Below are 21,649 nucleotides of genomic sequence, written 5' to 3'. Positions count from 1 at the left end.
ACAACTTGGCCCCTCTAAAAAGAAAACTTTAACTCGACCAAAAAGTAAACTTATATGTTTAACCCTTCAAGTCTTCTAGATTGTTCACAATCACCTATAAGTGCACAAATCGGGTTTTTTAAATACCCGGGTTCGGGTATAGAACCGGGTTCGGGTATAACCGGGTATAGGTAATAATCAGGTCGGGGTCGGATAGGGTATTCTCTCTAAAAACCATACCCTATGCATCGGGTTCGGGTCGGGTATGGAACCGGGTATTCTAAAACCGGGTATTTGAATACCCTATTATGAGGTATTGACAAAACCCTATTTAGTGTTTTTTTCGGGATTTTTCGGGTATAAATTGGATTTTTTTTAAAGTTTAAACTTTTTAGGGGTATTTTTCGGGTATTTTTAAGGTTTTTTTCGGGTATACATCGGGTATTTGAAATACCCGGTTCCGGGTATGGAACGGGTTCGGGTTTTCGGGTAATACCGGGTACAAATCGGGTCCGGTTCGGGTTTTAGTGCCAAAATGCATACCCTATCCGTACCCTACGAGTAGGGTCTGGTACGGGTACGGGTATTAAAAACCCGGATATTAGAAAAACCGGTTCCGGGTTTTTATTTCGAACCAGACGGAGCTTTTTATATTAAAAGCTTCAATTATACTCGTTAATCGAGCTGACCACTTTATTATTTATTATCTTAACTAATGTTATATTGTTATATATAACTTATATACTTTTCAAGTATTACAATATTTATCTACTTGTAATTTTATGAGTAATATTTGTTTGTATATGTATTAGTTATTTAACTTTTTGTAACATAACGATATGCATTATACAATATATCATACATAAGCTCAGTCTTAGGCTCGAGCTATTCATGATTTAATAAGCGCAGTAGCTCGCAAATCTCGTTGACACCCGTAATTGTCATCATAACGTCCACACGATTGACAAAAACTATTACCCGACAGTAGAGGTGCACAAAATACCTGGTTCCAGACCCGACCCAGTGTACCCGATTTGGAACCAGTTCCTACACGTGCCCGACCCGCAAGTAGGACCAGGTATAGGATTTCTCCCTGGAACCATAACCAAAACCGGAACCGACCAGGAACCGATGGAACCGAAACCGGATATACCCGGTCAAAACCCCACCCTTACCCGAAATCCGAAAAAAACCCGGTGGAACCGGTCAAATACCCGAATACACCCGGAACTGGTTTCTACCCGGAACCGGTTCTTGAAAATACCCGATTTGTTCACCTCTACCCGACGGATAACCTAAGCTGGTTTACCCACCATTAAATAAATCAACTTTAAAAGAGCTTTTAAAATTATATAACACTAGAAAAGTAGTTAATTATTCAATACTACCAGTGACATCCTTTTCTTAGGTGATTGTCACAACTCGACAACTCGTGTGAATCGAACTCGAGCTTATTTAACAATACTTGCAAATAGGAATCGAGCTCGTTTATTAAATGCAAATGATAAAGAAACAAGATTGTACTGCTAATGAACTGCAAAAGAAATTGTTCAACAATCAAATGTTGATTAGAAGAAATAAGAAATACGAACCTCAACAAATGTACTAGTCCTCAAAAACAACATTTGGGAATTATTGCTACCAAAACTTCATAATACGAAACAGAAAAAACCTGCATCGACTTTTTCCCGACACGTGTCAGCACTTCAGGGCTTTAAAGCCAAAGCAAGACCAAACTTTGCACCCTTGTCAACCGCTTTAGTATCAACTTCTCCTGAAAGTGTAAAAAAGGACTTCGGGCGCCACTCGTGCTGGATCACTGCACTCGCTGTTCCCAAGTTGTTGACCCGGGCTTTGACCGTGGTCAACGCGTCCAATGAGTACTGGGTGCCGGCCAAAATGGTGTTTGCATAGTTTGAGAAGCTGTGGATCACCTCTGCACCTACTAATGTGTTGGTCAAAGGCTTAACGATATGGTAGTAGGAAGCGTTGAGTGTGTTGCCCTTGTCATTCCTGTATAACCGACAAAATACTTCAAATGTCATGCTTTCGAAACAACATTTACGCATTTCATATATCATGTGTTCCGCTGATATATTATTTTAACATTCAAAATGAAATTTTTAATCGAAACGCGTCGACAACTTACAGGGTTAAAGAAGCAATAAGATCAGCGTTTGAGAAGCTAAGGCCAGCATTGTATTTGGTGAAGTCTCCCGTTTTGGTGTCGAAAGACACATCAGCTCCAATGGAAGCAATGCTTGTTCCCAACACACCAGAAAAGTTCACAATCGGGTTCGCAGTCACCCCAACACTCGCACAGATTCCAGCGTAGTCATGCAAGTATTGAAGTTCAATCTAATGAAACAAAATTAACGACTAATCAGAAAACATTCCAAACGTATTTTTATTAAAAAATGCAACATCGGTTGAAAAATATCTGTGGTTTCTCAAGTAGATTGCATACCTTGCCAGACCGTTGATCAGGGACTTTAAAGCTGATAATTGTTTTAAGCCCGGGTACAGGTTCATCAACGGTGATAGCTGTGGAGAGCTAGTAATGATGCAAACAATTCAGTTAATATCCATACCAGATAGTACAAGAGATGATGTAGTTAAGACAAAATAAACGATTGTCTTACATTGGAGTTGGTGTCCACTTTGATATCAGTGGTGATGTTGTTCCTCTTCAGTTGTGTGTTGACATCAGCAAGAAATACTTCACCTTTCTTTACTCCAGATGATGTGATTGTCTACATAATGTGAAAGTTCAGAAGTTGAGAATGTAAGTCGTGATGCAAACGACACTAACAAGAGAATATTGCAAGTCGTTGGATTGCATCTAATAAGGCTTTATCAGACATGTAATTTTCTTAAATATGTCTCTTATAAAGTAAACATATGTCTCAGTATACTCACATCTAATCTATCACAGATAAAAACCTCATTAAATAACATCAAATAAGTGAATTATACCCACAAGTCGGTTAGTCACAACCAAAGTTGTATAAGAGCAACAAGATGCTACCTATCCTACTAACCGAAACATATGATCCTGAAATTAACTAACAAGAACCTTCGGAGAGTACTATATGATCCTGAAATCAACTAACAAGAACCTTCGGAGAAAGTACTATACTTGCTAAAACATTACAAATGGGTGTATTGTATCTTTCGCATCTAGTAAAAAATATGCCAAATCAGCAAGCAATATGATTGTCCAAAAACTACTATTTGCTATACAGAAGCTGGAAACAAGAGCAAAAGAAGCCAACACAGATGAATAGAAGACAAGAGAAAGACATGTGAACGCTAAGTAAAGAACTCAATATGCACACACACTGATGTTAAACAAAGGCCATAGCATTCTCAAATATCAATGTAGATTCAGTCATAGCATAGTAAACGTGTAGAATAACTACACAATTACAAGCGATGCTAACAAGATTCTAACAAAACATCCTTGCTTCGCTTGCCATTATGAACGACTATATGATTTTAGTCTCACTAGTCACTACAGCTAACTACGTCAGACACATCAGAATGTAAAAGGCACATCACCATCTGATGTGGAATCAATGTTTGGCATAAACACACCCAACAACTCAGGTAGGCATCTAGGAAACATAATTGAAATTATCCTAACTAGACTCCCTAGAAAACTGGAAATACTTTTTTAACACTTCTAATTTCACAAAACAAATGATGTTCGTTATCTATTCAATTATACGATGTCATATCTCAACAGACGAGTGCCTTTACAATGATATGAGCTGTAACACAGAAGAGCGTATGTCTGTTCACAACAACATAAAACTTGATGAGTTGATTCTGAAATTGTGAAGCACAAGCCTAGCAGCTTCCACTTTCCAGAAATATGAACAATTATACAATGAACTATCACCTATAAACGGATGTTTGTTCATCAACAACATAAAACTTGATAATTACATAAGCAACAGCTACATTCATACACGATAACCTACTGACACTCTTGTAACAAGGTTAAGCAAATAAGCAGACAAAACGAGTGCAGATCTACATATTATAAAAATGTAAAAGTAACTCACAACTCCAGTAGGTGAATAGGTCGTGATAGTGAACTTATGATCTGCCTGGTAATCCTTGTACAAAAGATCTGCATCAAACAACAAACAGACTCAAAATCATCTTCTTATGATCCAATATTCCAACAGAAAAACAATCGTATAAATATACACATACATATATATCTAAATGAACAATCGTAGATACATATAAATATACACAAAATACCTACATTGAAATAGAACTCTATACAACACATTCAAAATCAAATTCGTCTGATACAAAATTCCAATACGAAAACAATCATATACCTAACATGCACACATATCGAACTATACAATCACACATACATTCCTATATACACAAAATACCTAAATCAAACTATAATACTATATAACAGATTTTAAATCAACTTCTTCTGATCCAAAATTCCAACACGAAAACAACCATACATGTACACACGCACATATATCGACCTACACAATCGTAAATACATATTCATATACACAAAATACCTTAATCGAACTATACAATCGTAACTACATACTCATATATACAAAATACCTAAATCGAACTATACAATCGTAGCTACATATACAAAATACCTAAATTGAACTATAACTTTATAAAACAAATTCAAAATCAACTTCTTCTGATTCAAAATCAACACGAAAAACAATCATATACGTATACGCACATATCTCAAACTTTACAATCGCAAATACATACTGATATACACAAAAATACCTAAATCGAACTATAATTCTATAAAACAGATTCAAAATCAACACGAAAAACAATCATATACGAATAAACGCACACATATCACACTATACATATTCATATACACAAAAATAACCTAAATCGAACTGCAATTCTATAATACAGTTTCAAAATCAACACGAAAACAACCACATACCTAATGCGCACACATCAAACTATTCAATCGCAAATACATACTTATATACGCAAAAAAACCTAAACCTAATTATAATTGTATAAAACAGGTTCAAAATCAACACGAATACAATCATATAAGTATACACGCACGTATATCAAACTAAACACTCGTAAATACATACTTATATACACAAAATGCCTAAATCGAACTGCAATTCTATAAAACAGGTTCAGCATCAGCACGAAAACAATCATATACGAATAAATGCATATATCAATGTATAAAACCGTAAATACGTCTTCATATACACGAAAACAATCACATACCTAACACGCACATATATCGAACTATAAAACCGTAAATACATAGTCATACACACAGATAAAAGCTAAATCGAACAGGAAATCGCATATACGCATGGATAAACAACGAACCTCTGGCTTTTTTGCCGATATCGGAGTAAAGTCCTGGACCTTTCACCATGATTTGAAGCTCAAATTGCAGATCGGAACCGAGAACACAGAGAATCAAATCAAGCTCACAGTCTCAGCTATATGAATGAAGTAATAGGTGAATGTGAGAGGTAACCGTTTTACCAAACCCTAAATGGCTGAATTGTATTTGGAGTACAAGTGGTAATGCGTCATGTACAGGTGGTTATGTATGCGATTGGTGGTTTAAGGTGTGGGCTTGAAGATTATTGGTGACGTGTGATTTGGTGTGTAAAGCGGTGATTGGTGTGGTTTTGTGGCCGTTGATCTGAGAGGGTTTTTGGAAATGGGTTCTGCGTGATGAGGATATTTTTGGAAATTTGGTATTTTGTTTTGGTCAGTCATGCGGGCCAAAAGTCAAAATTAATTTAATTTTTTTAACTATCAACAAAATTTAAGTCCTTTTTTATGGTAGCATAATAATTGTTAAATGGCAAATGGTGGTATGGTTTTTAAGAGAAATGTTCAATTTAAATTTTAAAGCCAGCGTAAACCCAGCTAAAACAATATAATCGAGTCAAGTTAGGTGGAGTCGACTCAATTGCCCATATTAACTGAAAGAGGACATTGACACATCTTATTTTTATTGAAGGGGAGGTGTGGAGCTGACACGATTTTTCATTTTATGTCCAATGAATCTAGCTCTGCTTGATTTAATTCGATGTTTATGAAACCGAAAAGTCAATTTTCATTTTGGTTGAAAGTTTGTTCAAAATGTACTTCGTTTTGATAAAAATATTTTCATACTGCTTTTCAAGGTCTTGAATTTTTGCCTCAACCAACTCGGGCAGACCTACCATTGTGATACGGGAGCATGTGGTCCCCTATGACAAAAAGATATTTAGTACCATTATAGTGTAAAAATCCTTACGAACCATGTGAATATATAGCGATTATCAACTACGAAAACTTCCCGTCTAATGTGAAATTTTTTTGGGCCCGGCACTACCCACCAATAGAATGTCTTTTCCTATAAAGGTTTGTGAATATTGTGTTACGTGTCTAGCTTTTGCAAGATAGACCGGATTCAATAATTTGGAAATGGGTTGGATTCTAAACTGAAGAGTCCAACGTATTTTTAACATATCAATTTTCAAGTATAAAATTTATTGTGTATATATTGTATTATTGATCCTTTATATATAACACAAACCGAACTACATCTAAATAATTTCTCAACAATGATTAAATGGTTAGTTACAAATTAGCAACATTTTCTTTGTTTAAAACCAGACCACTAATCTCTATTTCTCTCATCCACAAAACATTACTGAACCACTCATTTTTTCTAGGAATACATCTTCACAAGTTTCTATTTTTAGTATGGTTTAATGTAATATAAGTTAAAAATATTCCGTCTAATTTGTTCATTTTCTCAACCTTCGCCCTCGAAGGCCATATATAGGCTGAGTATTTTGGTTTTGGTAGCTGGACTGGTTTTAAAAAGATCTGATCTTAAAGATCAGATTCTAATTAGACAACCAGACTAGCTACCTGTAATTAAATCACAGATGGAAGGTTTCCGCGGTTGTAATCATGTTTTTATTTTATGTTTCGTATTTGCGACAATTGTCTCATTGTCGATGGCTCATAGTAACAATACTATTGGCAACCTCACAAAACCGCATAATAAAAAAACTCGAAGATGTATAGCCTATAACCCTATAGACAAATGTTGGATGTGTGATCCACATTGGTATAAGAATCGGAAAAGGATGGCTAATTGTGCCAGAGGGTTCGGCCATGGGACCTACGGTGGCAAAAATGGTAGAGTTTATGTTGTGAATGACTCATCAGACGAAGATGTAATCAGTCCAAAACCAGGCACCCTACGCCACGCAGTCCTCTTGCCTGAACCACTATGGATCATATTCTCGGGCAATATGAACATAAGGCTCACCCAAGAGCTTATATTCACATCCCACAAGACCATTGATGGTCGAGGGTTTGATATCCACGTGGCGGATGGGGCTGGTTTCATGCTCCAATTTGTTCACAACGTTATAATTCATGGCCTTAACATGTACGACATTGTTGAGGGATCCGGTGGTATGATTAGATCTAAGGACGATCATGTTGGAATACGAGGAAGAAGCGATGGCGACGCTATTTCAATCTTTCGATCCTCGCAGGTTTGGGTTGACCATTGCTCCTTTGCTAGCAGTTATGATGGTCTTATTGATATTGTTGCAGCTTCAACTAATGTTACTATTTCAAATTGCCACTTCATCAATCATGACAAGGTATGTGTGCACTACTTTAAAGTGTGACAATCTTAGCTTTAAAATAGATATTTATATATTATTTGGGGGTATTGACTAAAATGATATGGTATGAAAATATCATTTGTAAAATATAAGAAATAAAAAAATTGTAGATAAAGATAAGTAACTAAACAATGTTATTTGTAAATTGGTATCAGGGCTATCACTTTTATCCGAAACCCAACCCGAGAAAACTCGAACCCAAAATACCTGAATCGAAGTAATTAAGGTTGGTTATTGGGTGTGATTTCTATATTTCGGGTTAACCCGAAAAACACAAATAAACTATTTGTTTAAAAACACGATATTATTATTAGATAATGTACACCGTATACGGAACACTCTACACATTTTACTTGTTCATATTCCACATATTGTGGTTGATTGACTATTTATTGTTTATATATATTTTCTATTTATGGCTAATAACAACCAAAATCAAATAATATGTTGCTTTACTGGGTTATGTTTATTTATTATTTGGTTATTTATGTAGTGAGTAAAGAAGAATATGTAGTTTTAGTTTTCACGTTGTTGCCGCTTCTTTTTTTCGGTTCTGAAACAACTTGGGCGAAATAGGGTTCTACCGGGAAACCATGGATTTTTTATCTTCTTTTTGTTTTCTTAGATACCTTAAACCCGATTAACTCATCCTGAAAAAACCCGAACTCAAATAACCCAAACCCGAACATACATGAGATTTGGGTTGGGTTGGGTTTCGGGTCAAAAATTAAAACATTGAAACCCGAAGAACACCCCTCCTAAACCTAAATGGTGTCACTAGTGTACATAAACGGTCCTTATGTGTAAAAGGACTCAAATACTAGACTTGAGGGAAAAAAAAGGGCCAAACCTCAATATCATATGACCAAAATAGTAATTTACTCTAGAAATAACTACTATCATTAGTAGCAAATTACTTGAAACAAACATTATTTAGCAGTGTGATCAACTATTTTTTTTTTCCAACATGAAGGGTTTGCTTTTTGGTGCTAGTGATAAGACCCCAGAGGACAAGATACTAAAAGTGACACTTGCTTACAACCACTTTGGTAAAGGATTAACGCAACGGTTACCCGCAGTTAGATTTGGGTTCGTTCACATTGTGAACAACGACTACACACAATGGCACTCGTATGCCATCGGGGGTTCTGATGGAGCCACCATCATCAGCCAGGGAAACCGGTTCGTGGCCTCAGACAGTGCACAGAAAGAGGTCACAAAACGAGAAAAGGTTCCGGAGTCCACGTGGTGCAAGTGGACGTGGAGAAGTGAAGGGGATTTGATGTTGAACGGTGCATATTTTCGGCAGTCGGGTAACCCTCATTGGGCTCAAAGATATAAGGGTTACCCATTGATTCGAGCGTTGCCAGCGAAGCTTGTGCCTCACCTCACGAAGTTCGCTGGTGCCTCACTTAAGTGTAAAAGGGGTACCCGTTGTTAACCGATGGCGATGACCCGATTTTATTTTTTAGGAGTAGGAAAAATTGGTAGTGTTTTAAGAATGTATAATGCTAACTCGTGTACAGTTTTCATTTCCGTGTCATGTCGATTTTGAATCATGTTAGGAGGACGAAAACAATGTTCTTGCTACCACTATCGTGTTTTTCTGTTATATCTTGTGTGTTCGTTATACAGTTTAAAACGATTAAATCATAAAAAAATTGAACCGAATCACAAATCTGCTTGTAAAGTTTCGCAAGAGTTTGATTTTGTTTCGACATGCTGCTGCTGAAATGAAAACATTGTAATGCTGACGTTCAACATTCATACCGATCGATTCATAATCTATGGTCACCTGCCAAGCTCCCATGAAAATAAGACTGCAAAGCACAACCACATAAACATCCTACCGGAAAACCGATAAAAGTACACAAATTACACTACAACATAGTTAAACCCGCTAAACGGATAACTAACATAACTCAAGGAAGATTCAACAAGCATGTTCTGAAACCTAACTACTGTCCGATTCATCCACATCCACAGTAGCGGGGTTCTTATAGCCACTAACTTCGTTTTGATACCTCTTCTTATCAACCTGAGCTTTTGCTTCATATGGTGCTTTCTCTTCGGCTGTCGATCAAATGGATACATATTAAAAAACATGTTTTTTAATCTGTGGAAATTCTGACAAAAGTCTTCGCTGTTTACGAACCTGTCAACTTGTTCCATCTCTCTCCAAGAACCTTCCCCATATCTATGAATGCAATTCCTGGGATATCCTTCTTCACATTCTGAAATAAATTATGTTACATAAGGTCTACGAAGACTATAATCGTGATAATAATAATAGCATGAAGCTGTAGTAATACTATTTGACAATTGAAAACAGGGTTTTGAAACACGGATCCGCCTGGTTTAACCGCCAACCGGTGGGTACCAGCGGTCCAGGTGAGCCTATTTGAACCGTTTTGAAACAAACAGACTGGTTCTGGCAATTAAGGGTTAGAGCGAAAGACCGCTGACCACAACCGGGCCGGATTCCGAGAAGGCCCCTACGGTCAGATCTTATGTTATGGAGACTATGAAAAAGAGCGCGGCTTCAGTAGACCAGCTGTAGAATAAACCGGCGGCTGATGAATGCAAAAAGAAAACGTGTGCCGCTTGCAGTTACGTGGAATGATGCAGTGTTAAAGTTTCAAACGAAAAACGCAACTTTCAATTAAGTATTTTTCTTGTCGGGCTTTAAGTGGGCCGCCCACATTCACCCACATTTCATTTTACTTGTAGGTGAATGTGGGCGGCCCACTTAAATATACATTTATTTATCCTGGTCAACGTCCAGTCCAACCTGCACATTGATTGAAAACTTTATTTTAACTAACCTCCCGTTCAAGCTGCGAGAAGAACATGAAACCACTCATTGCTCTCTTTGGTGCATTGGGATCCTTTTTCTTCTTCTGTTTCTTTTTCTTTGAACCGTCATCGGTACTGCTTCTCTTCCTACTTGAAGATGGTTTAGATCCACCTGCAGCTTCTTTCTTGGGTTCCTTTTTGGTAATTTTCTGATATTATAAGTTAGCTAGTGTAAGAATAGTTCTGATTCATAGACATTATGCTTACGAAAACCAACATATATATTACTTCTACTTTTAACAATTACCTCCTTTTCACCTTCACTGTCACTACCATCTGAGTCATCTCCCCCAGAATCATCAGTAGGCAAGCCTTCATCATCTTTTTCAGCAACAAAATCTTCATCCTGTTAAAAAAAATAAAAAACATATAAAAAGTGAAGGGCATAACTTATATGGGTCAAAGCAGGTGGCAATTGAAATAACAGGTCAAACGAGTATAATTTTATGACAATTTTTAAACTTAATAAATCAAATACTTATATAGTTCAAAAATCTGAATAAAGGTCGGCCAGTCTTAAGTCTTAACTCTCTGTACTGATAGTTGACAGTTCAATTTTTAGTTTAGGTTCAGGTTCAGTTTTTTCAGTTTAACCATTTAGGCTTGAAATTAAAACTAAAACTGAACCAAAAAATCAGTTTTCACAAAAACATAAAACCAAGCTGCCGGTTTCTGCTTGAGTTCTGTAACTTCAGTTTGGTACTATGGTTTTTTCAGTTTATTTGGTTTCATGCACACCTCCAGATATAGGTTTTGACCCATTAACCAACCCGTGTGCCCACCCATTTACCTCCTCATCACTCTCTTCTCCACCAGCTTCATTCTTAATACGCTCAAGATGAGGGTCGACAGCATCATCATCCTCATCACGTAGAGCAGCTGCAACGCCGTCTGTAGCTTGAACACCACTACCCAGATTCATAATTTTTAGACCCTTCGAACTTCATCAGATAAAAAACATGTTAGTGTTAATCCATATTAATGATATCAAAACTGCAAACGGGAGAACTTGTGCACTCACCTAATAAAATTATACAGGTTATGATATTCATTTCTCTGAATATTACGGAAAAGATGTTCTTGCTCGGTTTTCAGTCTTATAAGAAGATCAAAGTAATGCATGTTTGAACCTCCAGCAGCATGTCTCTCAAATTCCACATAATCGATCTATAGTGCAAATGGATCAATTTACAAGTTTAGTAACACCTGAATTCAATCATGTTATGGATCAGTTGAAATGATGTCATACCTCATCATGAAGAATAAGAGTTGGAGGTTTTGGCAAAAAGAAAAAGCCCTTTTCAAGAGGATATAAAACACCATCTTCAGCTTTTAATGATGATTTTACAGCATAACCGTCCTGGCTGCTACGGAATTTCCCTGGTCTAGTCAGCTTTGTACTAGACAAACCACGCAAGATCATAGTGAAGACTTCATGAATAAGACCCTGTCAAATTGAAGAGCATCAAGCCACTCAACAGCATGCATGTTGTGTAGAACTAGAGGTAGCAAAGGAGTGGGTTTAATAGGTTACTTACAGGTTAAAAGCAAGCAATTTTGGTACAATTAAGTCAGCCCATAACACTTTTTTGCCAAATATTGGGCATTTTCTATATAATTTTAGTGTGTCAAGTATGATTTCAAAGTTATTTTATTTTAATAATAATCTGATCTTGCAAATTAAAAGGTTTAGAAGGTTTAAACTTTAAAGCATAGAAACACACTTTGGGCGAGTTTCTATCAGTTCACCCCATTTGGCATGCTAAAGCTAGAACAAAACCCAAATCAATCCGTTGATAAGTAATTGAATTAAAATTTTCACTTTGATAAAAAATACTTAAATTGCAATTCTTTTAGATTTATAATGAGAAAGTATGAGACTAGGATCAGTACCTTATATGATGGTTCTAACTTGTCTTTGTATTTGGAAGCATACAAGTCATCATTCATTATTAAAGTGCTCTCAACCACATAATCAGTTTCAAACTGCAACAACATAAGCAGATAAACATTAAACGGAAGCTATATGCCATAACAGACTAGTAAGCTAACAAAAATACAATAAAAAGCAGGGTGAGAATAATACCTGCATCACTATATGCGGGTACAAGGTTTGACCTTTGCGAATAGGTGGATCCAAAGTTACAACAACAAAGGTATGAGGTTGATTAGACTGCATAAAACAAATAAGATATAAATAAACATTTTTCAGTAATGTGTCACACGCTCATAAACAAGTGGTGAAAAGAGATCAAGGAAAAAACCTTTGGTAAAACAAAAACACGAACTATGCTGCTATATTGGATTTTAAAATCAGTGGCTTGTCCTTGAAGCCGTAAAAACGAAAGATGCAGCTCAACATTGTATCGTCCCCTACAATATTAAGTGACTCGTTATGTTCACAAAAAACAAAAGCAAAAAAAATACAGTCTTGACACAAGCAAGCAGAGGATGTACCTTGGAGTGAGAATTGTGATGGTCTCAAAAGTAACAACAGCTTCCTCACCACCAGCGCCAACATCCGCCATTGACATTATTTTTTCACGGAATACCTAATGAATTGTAACAATAAGAATATAAGATAAAAAAAAACATATAACACGTAGCTGAAAATGCAGCAACAAATAAAGTTAGAAACTTACTTGCGCAGGCGGATGGTTCTCGTCGCCAACAAACTGAGTGTTAGAATTCGGAATGTGGAAACTCATTTCCATCAGAGAATCTTTCTGCATTAGTTTTAAGGAAACACAGGATTTAGTACAAGAAATAGAAACAAAAATAAGGTTTATTCACATAAGGTAGTTAATTGACCTCATTTGCACCAGTCGTGTCATCCACATGGAACTCCAAAATGACATCATTCTTTCCTTGAAGCTGTGTCTGGGACACGTCAGCTAAAGATACCTCAAACGCTTGCTTCCCACCAACAAGGAAAGAAAGCATATTACCTGAGAGCATCCAATAAAAATACATGTGAAACTTTGAGGAAATATGACTGCATACATGTGATTTGTAAACCATTCTGTTTAGTGCACAAAAAATGGCAAATCAAGTTCGTTTCAGCTACCTATTCTAAGCATTTAATCAAAGAACTAAATATCACCCAATACCTAACAAAAAGGTCAGAAATACCAAACAAAAAGAAAACCAACCGTTTATATCAAGTTCTCCCCAATTCTTTCCACTGATTGAAAGTTGCTTGTCTTCTGGTGGTAAGCCAAATGAGTTCTGAAAAAAATTGGTCAAGCTAGCCACATCCTGCAAGCAGAGTAATGAAAAAAAGTCAAGTAAACTTAAGATAATTGAATTGTGGACCTATATTACCATATATCACACATACGAAGATCTTAACAACATGTTCAACATACGAATTTAAAAGAAATTAGCCACTTCCCACCAAATGTAACATTAACATGCAAAAAAGAAAAATACCTGGTCACGGAAGCCAACAAATTTATATTTGAGACCATCCTTGACCTGCACGCCAAGCTGATTGCTACGTGGCACCTTCATCCAAGTAATTTTCACAATATCAGCCTTATCAACTTCAACAGCCTTACCACCCCCTTGTTTCTTCCACAACAGACCACGTGTATGAACCCTTAGTTGCCCTGGATTCTGCATTTCCCACAAGCATAACAAACAAATAGTTGTGTAAGATATTTCTTTCGTTAAAATTAACATACACATAACACCAGAGAACATCAAGAAATTAGCATCCAAAAGAAAGTTGTAAAGAACAACTCATCCTAGTGAGTAGAACCTAATTTAAAAAAAAAATCTTATTATGAGCTTAAATTCCACAAATAGGAGAGATAACGTACAAATAGATATATCATACCAACAACAAAAGGTAAAGAAAAAATAATGACACAGTGGCAATACTGTAATTACTCGGCAAGGAGGAATTACACTTTAACGAAAAACAAGTATTGTTAAGCTACTTCATTTTGTTGTAACGTAATCACTCTATTCATAGTAATATAAAAAATGCCACCACATTCCATTTTCCCTTCGATTCGTATTCTTCGCACGTAAACACTCATATATATTAGATCCAGCACCACACGAATATCAAGCATAAACAAATCTTAAATTTCACCAAAATCACTACATAATATCACGTCTACTATAATTCCACTACCAAAGTAAACACAAATCTAACCAAATAATACTCCTGCAGTTCAAACCCTAAATATAAGTATATAGCAAATAATAAAATTCCATGGGCAAACAAATTCAAAACCCTAAGAGATAGCAAAAAAACAAGCTGAATCCACTACTCAATTAGCACGCCGTACTCGTTCGTAACTTATTTAGAGTAACCAAGGGTTAGGGTTTCAAACACACATAAGCAAATTAAACACGAAAAAAGAGAATATAACGAAATTGAACTTACGGAGCCGCCACGGCCGACGAGAGAGATGCTGTTGAACATGTGACCGTCCGCCATGGCTGTCGAATCGATATATGATGCAGGTGAGTGTATAAATTAGGGTTTCGATATTATTATTATTAGAAATGAAGTGATTAATAAGAAGAAGAAGATATTATTATTATGGCGCGAAATGGAAATAATTGAGAGTGAATCAGGTGCAGGGAAGCTCCACGGGAAATACTGTGTGGCCTCGCCTTCTAAAAGAAAAGAAAGAGTTTGCCGCCTAATTGTGGAGAAGAAGACGGCGGGATGATGGGTCGGAAGTGCTTAATATAATATTGTGAAAAATAGCGTTTTTTCTTTTTTTTTTAAAGAGGCGAGGGGAGGGAAACGGAAAGGAATCATGTTCCCGAAATTTTTTAATAAGGGGAGGGGAGAGAAAACTTAAGTTCATACCCATCCTTCCAAATTGGAGAGATTAAGAGAGAAAATGTGTGAATAACATTAACTACCTATTAACTCCTACATTTTCTTTCATTTTCTTCCATTTTTCATTAAACTCGGGAACATGAAATGAAATGACACATTTTCCTCCCCGTCTCTTTCTTTTCTCTCCTTAAATGAAACTCGAGAACACAGTGTTATTCCTTACTTTTTTTTTTCTTCTTTTGAGCCGCAACTTTTTATAACCAAAGTAGGCAACAATACAAAACATCAACAATTACATTACAAAGCCAAACGTTTCCAACTAGACCAATCTAAATCCACATTTTCCGACCTATTTTTTATCCATATATAACTTAGCGCCTTGATGTCGCTTAGCGCCTTGATGTCGCTGAGAATGTCATTTATCTTAATGGGCTCATTTTCAAAAATAGTCTTGTTCCGAGCTTTCCAAATACACCAACAAGCCACCATTATAATCAAACAAACCATTTGCCTCTTATTCTCCTTCTCTGGTACCTGTTGGACATGGCTAAAAATTTCTTGAATCGAGGATGCGTCTAACGGCGGAATATTGCACCATGAACGTATGCTACTCCACACCACCGAAGCAACATAACAACCAGATAATAAATGGTCAACATACTCAAAGACATCAAACAACACATGCAAACATTCGGCCCCACGATTACATTCCTTTTTATCAAGTTATCGCTCGTTGGCAGGCGATTGAGTACAGCCCCCCAAACTACCATATTAACCTTCATAGGAACCCATATATTTCATTCCAAAATGTGCTCTTTAGGAGGGGAAATCACATTGTATAACAACTTCTTCATAGAAGTAACCATGAAGCAGTCTACTACATCTTATTCTTTATACTTATAAGATTTTAACTCTCAACCATTTTTTTTAAGAAATACACCTAGCACATGTTATTGAAATTGGGTTTAAATTTAATATTTCTAACTTTTCCACTCTCCTTTAATATCATCATAATCTTGATGTCTAATATGTTGGATGTTATTACAGTTTTCGAGAAAGTGTGTAGTTTAGTGTTGTACGAAAACTTAATTTTATGCAGAATTATGTTCTTTGTAAACTTTTCTTAACGTGTTTTTTACCATATGATTTTGTAATGCTGTTTGTAACAAGGTTCATTGGTAATTTTGCTTAACATGACGTGTGCTCATTGTTAGTTGGGGAGCACACTACTTTACCACGCGTCACTGAGATTGGGTTTAAATTTCAGATTTTTTTTCTCCTACTTTCAGTTAATATCACATAATCAATATCAACTTTGTCGGATGGTATTAGGGTTTCCAATGGGGTGGGGTAGGGATTTGGTAATTGTTTGCATAGATATTGAAAATGGGGATTTTGTTTAAACTTAACTTTTTAGTAAGACAATGAATATATAGACGTTTAAATTATCAAGTTTTTAGCGACAGTATAACAACCTATAAATTATGCATAATTACGTTCTTTATAGACTTTTATTAACGTGATTTTTCGATATATGAACTTGTAGTGTTGTTGCGTAGCCAGATTCATTGTTAATTTTGCATAACGTAACTTGTGTTAATTGTTAGTTTTGGAGTATAGCACTTTACCACCCGTCACTGAGATTAGGTTTAAATTTCATGTTTATGCCTTCCACTCTCCTTTGATATCACAATGACGATATCTACTTTATTGGGCGCCATTTAGGTTTTAAGGGGAGGGGGGGATTAACTGTTTGCAAAGATACTAGTAGGTTTGCCCACGCGTTGCGGCGGGTGTCCTAACTAATAATAGATTCAATTTGTTATGTCTTATTAGTCAACCGATTCAGATTTTAAACATTTTATTCCATCCAAAATGAACCGAAGTAGTGACTACTCGTGTATATGAAAAAGAAATCGAAATCTCTAAATGACCAAAAATGTAATTTTTAATAAGAACGTTAATCATATCTAGTTGCAAAGAAATATATATATATTAGAGAATACCTTCGTAACAACCACCTAGATTATTTGGTGGACATTATATATTTCCATGTTCATTAGTTCTTTCTCTGTTGTGTTAAATTGAATATCTTGGTGACCTCATTTAAATGTTCCTCATTTAAGCTAGCAAAAACCACATTTAATAATGATTTGAATCAAAGCAGCACAACAACCCAATTGACTTTTAGTCAAATACCCATAAAAAATAGAAGAGACATGTTAAATCCATTAGGTTATACTTTAGAATGACAACCCATAAGTCAAAATTAGGCTTGTAGACGAACCAAACGAACATGAATGTTAAACAATATGAAACATAACGGATCAAGGTAATAATTAGATAATAACACATTAACACCTCACTGAAAGAAATTGCATTATCTCATATATTCCAGTAACCTATATCAATCCTTTAAATGAGCTTGTAAAAATTCCCTAACGCTAATAACATGTTGGTTCACAAGTTAACAACCATAATTATAGTGTGAATAAAAATGAACAAAATTAGGTTATGCAAGTATGAAACACACCTTGAATTGCCAGAGGGTAAGCAAAGCCACATCCAAAACACCGCACCTACTCGACAATGAATTAGTAGCATGTTGGTCAAAAGATTGATCTCACATCAAACCAATCCGGCCCGTATTTAACCTGTATGCTGACCTATAAATAATATACATTTCACACCAACCTAGCCTGACATGTTTTCAACCATAAAAATATACTCTTCGACACCAACCTGACTTGTTTCCAACCCGTAAAATATACAACTTGGCTCCAGGTTGGCCCGACCTGTTATTCGACCCCTAAAAATATACTCTTTAATACCAGCTTGACCTGACCTGTAGTTCAACCCATAAATATATACTCCTCAATGCGACCCGTTTCTGACCGATAAAAATATAAACTTTTGACACTAACCTGACCCTTTATATCTAGTAGAGGGCATGTATGATAAGAAACACATGAATTACCTTTAGTTCCATCACCATGCTCTCCACTCAGAATGCCTCTTTGAACAGCAACACCAAAAGCAACTGTCTCATTCGGGTTCACACGTATCTAAAAGAGTTGGGTTGACCTGGAAACACCTTTAGTCCAAATATTTTGGAACTTTATTTTGTAAATACATATGAGTTAAAATGAGTAAGAAGATTTTGTAAACATTACCTTTGAACTTGTAGGACATCAACAATGTGATCTGCAGATGTAATGACTTGTGATACAAAAGTGATACCATTATAAATTGGCCTCTTTTGACCTGAACCAAGCCGATATTAAAAAGGCCTGTTTTGACCCGAACCAAACCGATACCTTTTTAAAATAGCCCGTTGTGACGCAAACTAAATCAATACCTTTTTAAAATGACACGTGGTCTGAACCAGAGCGTTATCATTTTAAAATGACCCCATTTTAAAATAACCGAATTGATACATTTTTAAAATGACCCGTTTTGACCCACATCAAACCGATACTTTTTTAAAATAAAATTTCCCGTTTGGACCTGAACCAAACCAACACATTTTTAAAGTGGCCCGTTATGACCCAAACCATATCTATACCTATTTAAAATAACACATTTTGACCCGAACCAAGTCGATAATTTTTTAAAATGACTCATTTTAACAAGTTAACCACAACATATGTTTGCTTGCGAGCCAACTTGAGCTCGATAAGTGAATTTGGGCTAATTAATGTAACATCCCGAAATTTCTAAAATGATATTAATTATATTACTTAATAATAGAGGGAAAGTATACTCAGGTTATCGGGAAATAAGTAAATAGAGTAGGAGTTGGTATGGGTCGGGCTAGTGTTGGGTAATGGATATGGGTTATGGACTTGGGTTATGAAAGAAGGAAGGAGAGTCCATGGGCTTAAGCCCATGATCTCTAATATAAATACCCTTAACCACCATTTCTCACATATTCCATACACACACACCCAAAACACACACGACCCGAACCAAGATCCGAAGGCAAAAACCCGAGCTTGTTGGTGCTGGAACGTCGTGACGGACCAAAACAACATCAAGGCTTAACCGTGTTCGTAGTTCGACTCGTTCAAGGTACGTTTATAGTTAGAAATCGTTCGTATAGGTTCGGTTTGATTTGAGAAATGATAGATCTGAGTTTGTATGGTAAAAACGAATCCAAAAAAGCTAATCTTACTGAAAATGGTTATGATTTGATGGGTTAATCGATTGATAAAAAGAACCCGTACCTTTATGTCTAAATCGCACCCTTTAAACATCGATGTTAGGTCGATTTGATGGTTGGGGTTTGTAGGCGCGGGTCAGACGATTCCGTGGGTACCTAAATCGAGTTATTTGGTTAAGAAACGAAGGTGATTAAGGTATTTAAGAACGAACAGTAGCCGCAGACGACAACTTCGCCTGCAAGCTAAGTTCGCCTGATGACAACTTCGCCTAAAGCCAATTTCGCCTGATGGCAACTTCGCTGTAAAGCTAAGTTCGCCTAGCTGGTAACTTCGCCTAAAGCTAAGTTCGTCTAGCTGGTAACTTCGCCTAAAGCTAAGTTCGCCTAAGGTTTAACTTCGCCTAAAGTCAAGTTTGATTAGAAAATAAGTTAAAAACGATAAGTAAAAGTATGCTAATACTAGGCCACCAGATTGGATCAGGCGAGTATTGATACGTGTAACTTATACAGTCAGCCGAGCTCAGTTAAAGAAGGGATTTACAGCTATCAGAGGAAGAAGCAGAGTTCAGGTGAGTTTCTAGCCCCATTCCTTGTTATGTTTTCGGGGCTGTGTGCATACTCGATGTGTTTGTTAATACATTTATCCTAAGTGATAAGTGTATGCCATATGTGATATATGTGATGGATATGAATGATTGCTTGTCGGTACGCGAACAAAATAAAGGTACGAATATTATATATCGAAGATGTATGAATATTACAAATGAATACTTGTCGGGGCGTGAACGATCTTCGGATATTGCACGTATCGACAAGGGGTATGGTTGTTAAATGAATGATGTAAAGAACGCCTAGAGTGTTCTTATGTTATAATGTAATTATGGTATATGTGAAGTATGTGTATATAGGTACACGAATGGTATGTGAGTTCTACGTTCGATATGGTAAGTTAGGATGGCAAATCCCTCTAGCTTCTGTCGGACATAGACTCGGCAGGTGATGGCGTAGTTAAGGACTGCGAGCCTTATACGTGATGTAGATGATAGATGTAAACGTAGATAAGGACTGCGGACCTTATACGTAATGTAGATAGGCGTTAGCACAGGAAAGGACTGTGAACCTTATACGTGCTGATTTTGTAGCATAGGGGAGGACTGCGAACCTCGTACGTGCTATGAATTAGGTTGCAACATAGGGAAGGACTGTGGACCTTGTACGTGTTGTGGATGTATGTCAGCATAGGAAAGGACTGTGAACCTTATACGTGCTGATTTTGTAGCATAGGGGAGGACTGCGAACCTCGTACGTGCTATGAATTAGGTTGCAACATAGGGAAGGACTGTGGACCTTGTACGTGTTGTGGATGTATTATGGTATAGGGAAGGACCGCGGACCTTGTACGTACCATAAATGGTGAACATAGGTAAGGACTGCGAACCTTGTACGTGTTCACGACCTTGAGTACAGGTATAGACGGTGGACTATGAACGTACTCTCGGTAGTCTGAGGTTAGTGATTGTAGATATGTATGTATGTATGGTAGCAAGTATGTACGTAGAACAGAAGGGTAACTAGTGACGTATGGATATGTATCTACGGATATGTATGTATGTGTATGTATTGTATGGCGTTCGATTAACTAGAACTCACTCAGCGTAGCTGACTTTTAGTATGCACGCAGGTGAGCTGATTATAGAGTTAGCATGAGGATGGCACATGGCATGGATTGAACGGCTGGCATCTGAAGAAAGAAGAAAAGATGTTTTAAATATGAAGTTTTGTGTTTTGGTATCAAAGAAAAGATTTAATGTTTTGTAACAAATGATTGATGTTTTACTTTCCGCGAAAAGTTTTAATAAACTCTGACTTGCAGAACTGTGTTTATGAGTAAATCCGACGCTAAAGTAGGGCTACCGGGTTCGGGGCCTTACAATTAAACAAGCTTATTTTTAGGAACCGTATCAATTGTAACAGTTTCTAATCGAGGAGAAAGTGTCACATGCACTTGAAAGTGCACATCAATAATAGTTATATTTAACGTCAACTCAATATAAAGGGATTAATGCTAATAGCAACTTATGTAACTGTTGAAAGGAATTAACTTTAGTTGTTACCATTTTTAGAAGTTGAGTTCTTGAA

At 36.5% G+C, this 21,649-nt stretch overlaps 3 protein-coding genes across 3 annotated transcripts; 1 reads left to right on the top strand and 2 right to left on the bottom strand.

The window, feature by feature from the left end:
- Positions 1 to 1,403: 1,403 nt before the first annotated feature.
- On the bottom strand, positions 1,404 to 5,446 carry LOC143543028 (mitochondrial outer membrane protein porin of 34 kDa-like). The gene is made up of 6 exons (XM_077035462.1): positions 5,362 to 5,446; positions 4,050 to 4,117; positions 2,622 to 2,732; positions 2,447 to 2,533; positions 2,129 to 2,337; positions 1,404 to 1,992 (listed from the first exon to the last, which is right to left on the bottom strand). The coding sequence occupies exons 1-6, from the start codon at positions 5,408 to 5,410 to the stop codon at positions 1,686 to 1,688; spliced, it is 831 nt and encodes a 276-aa protein (XP_076891577.1). The 5' UTR covers positions 5,411 to 5,446; the 3' UTR covers positions 1,404 to 1,685.
- A 1,288-nt stretch (positions 5,447 to 6,734) lies between these two features.
- LOC143543027 (pectate lyase-like) lies at positions 6,735 to 9,126 on the top strand. The gene is made up of 2 exons (XM_077035461.1): positions 6,735 to 7,661; positions 8,659 to 9,126. Exons 1-2 carry the CDS (start codon positions 6,930 to 6,932, stop codon positions 9,124 to 9,126), a joined length of 1,200 nt encoding a protein of 399 aa, XP_076891576.1. The 5' UTR covers positions 6,735 to 6,929.
- Positions 9,127 to 9,522: 396 nt separating this feature from the next.
- Positions 9,523 to 15,227, bottom strand: LOC143543059 (FACT complex subunit SSRP1-like). The gene is made up of 16 exons (XM_077035488.1): positions 14,941 to 15,227; positions 13,974 to 14,159; positions 13,694 to 13,799; positions 13,353 to 13,489; positions 13,184 to 13,267; positions 12,999 to 13,093; positions 12,806 to 12,914; positions 12,628 to 12,714; positions 12,435 to 12,527; positions 11,791 to 11,988; positions 11,563 to 11,708; positions 11,332 to 11,482; positions 10,789 to 10,887; positions 10,511 to 10,690; positions 9,841 to 9,919; positions 9,523 to 9,758 (listed from the first exon to the last, which is right to left on the bottom strand). Exons 1-16 carry the CDS (start codon positions 14,992 to 14,994, stop codon positions 9,640 to 9,642), a joined length of 1,923 nt encoding a protein of 640 aa, XP_076891603.1. The 5' UTR covers positions 14,995 to 15,227; the 3' UTR covers positions 9,523 to 9,639.
- Between the last annotated feature and the right edge of the window lie 6,422 nt (positions 15,228 to 21,649).

This window comes from Bidens hawaiensis, unplaced genomic scaffold (genome assembly GCF_021521415.1).
Source record: "Bidens hawaiensis isolate Kalapana, Puna unplaced genomic scaffold, B.hawaiensis_p1.1 tig00013016_1, whole genome shotgun sequence".
Taxonomy (NCBI): Eukaryota; Viridiplantae; Streptophyta; class Magnoliopsida; order Asterales; family Asteraceae; genus Bidens; species Bidens hawaiensis.
Note: the sequence above shows the minus strand (reverse complement) of the source record. Positions and strands in the feature narration are given on the sequence as shown.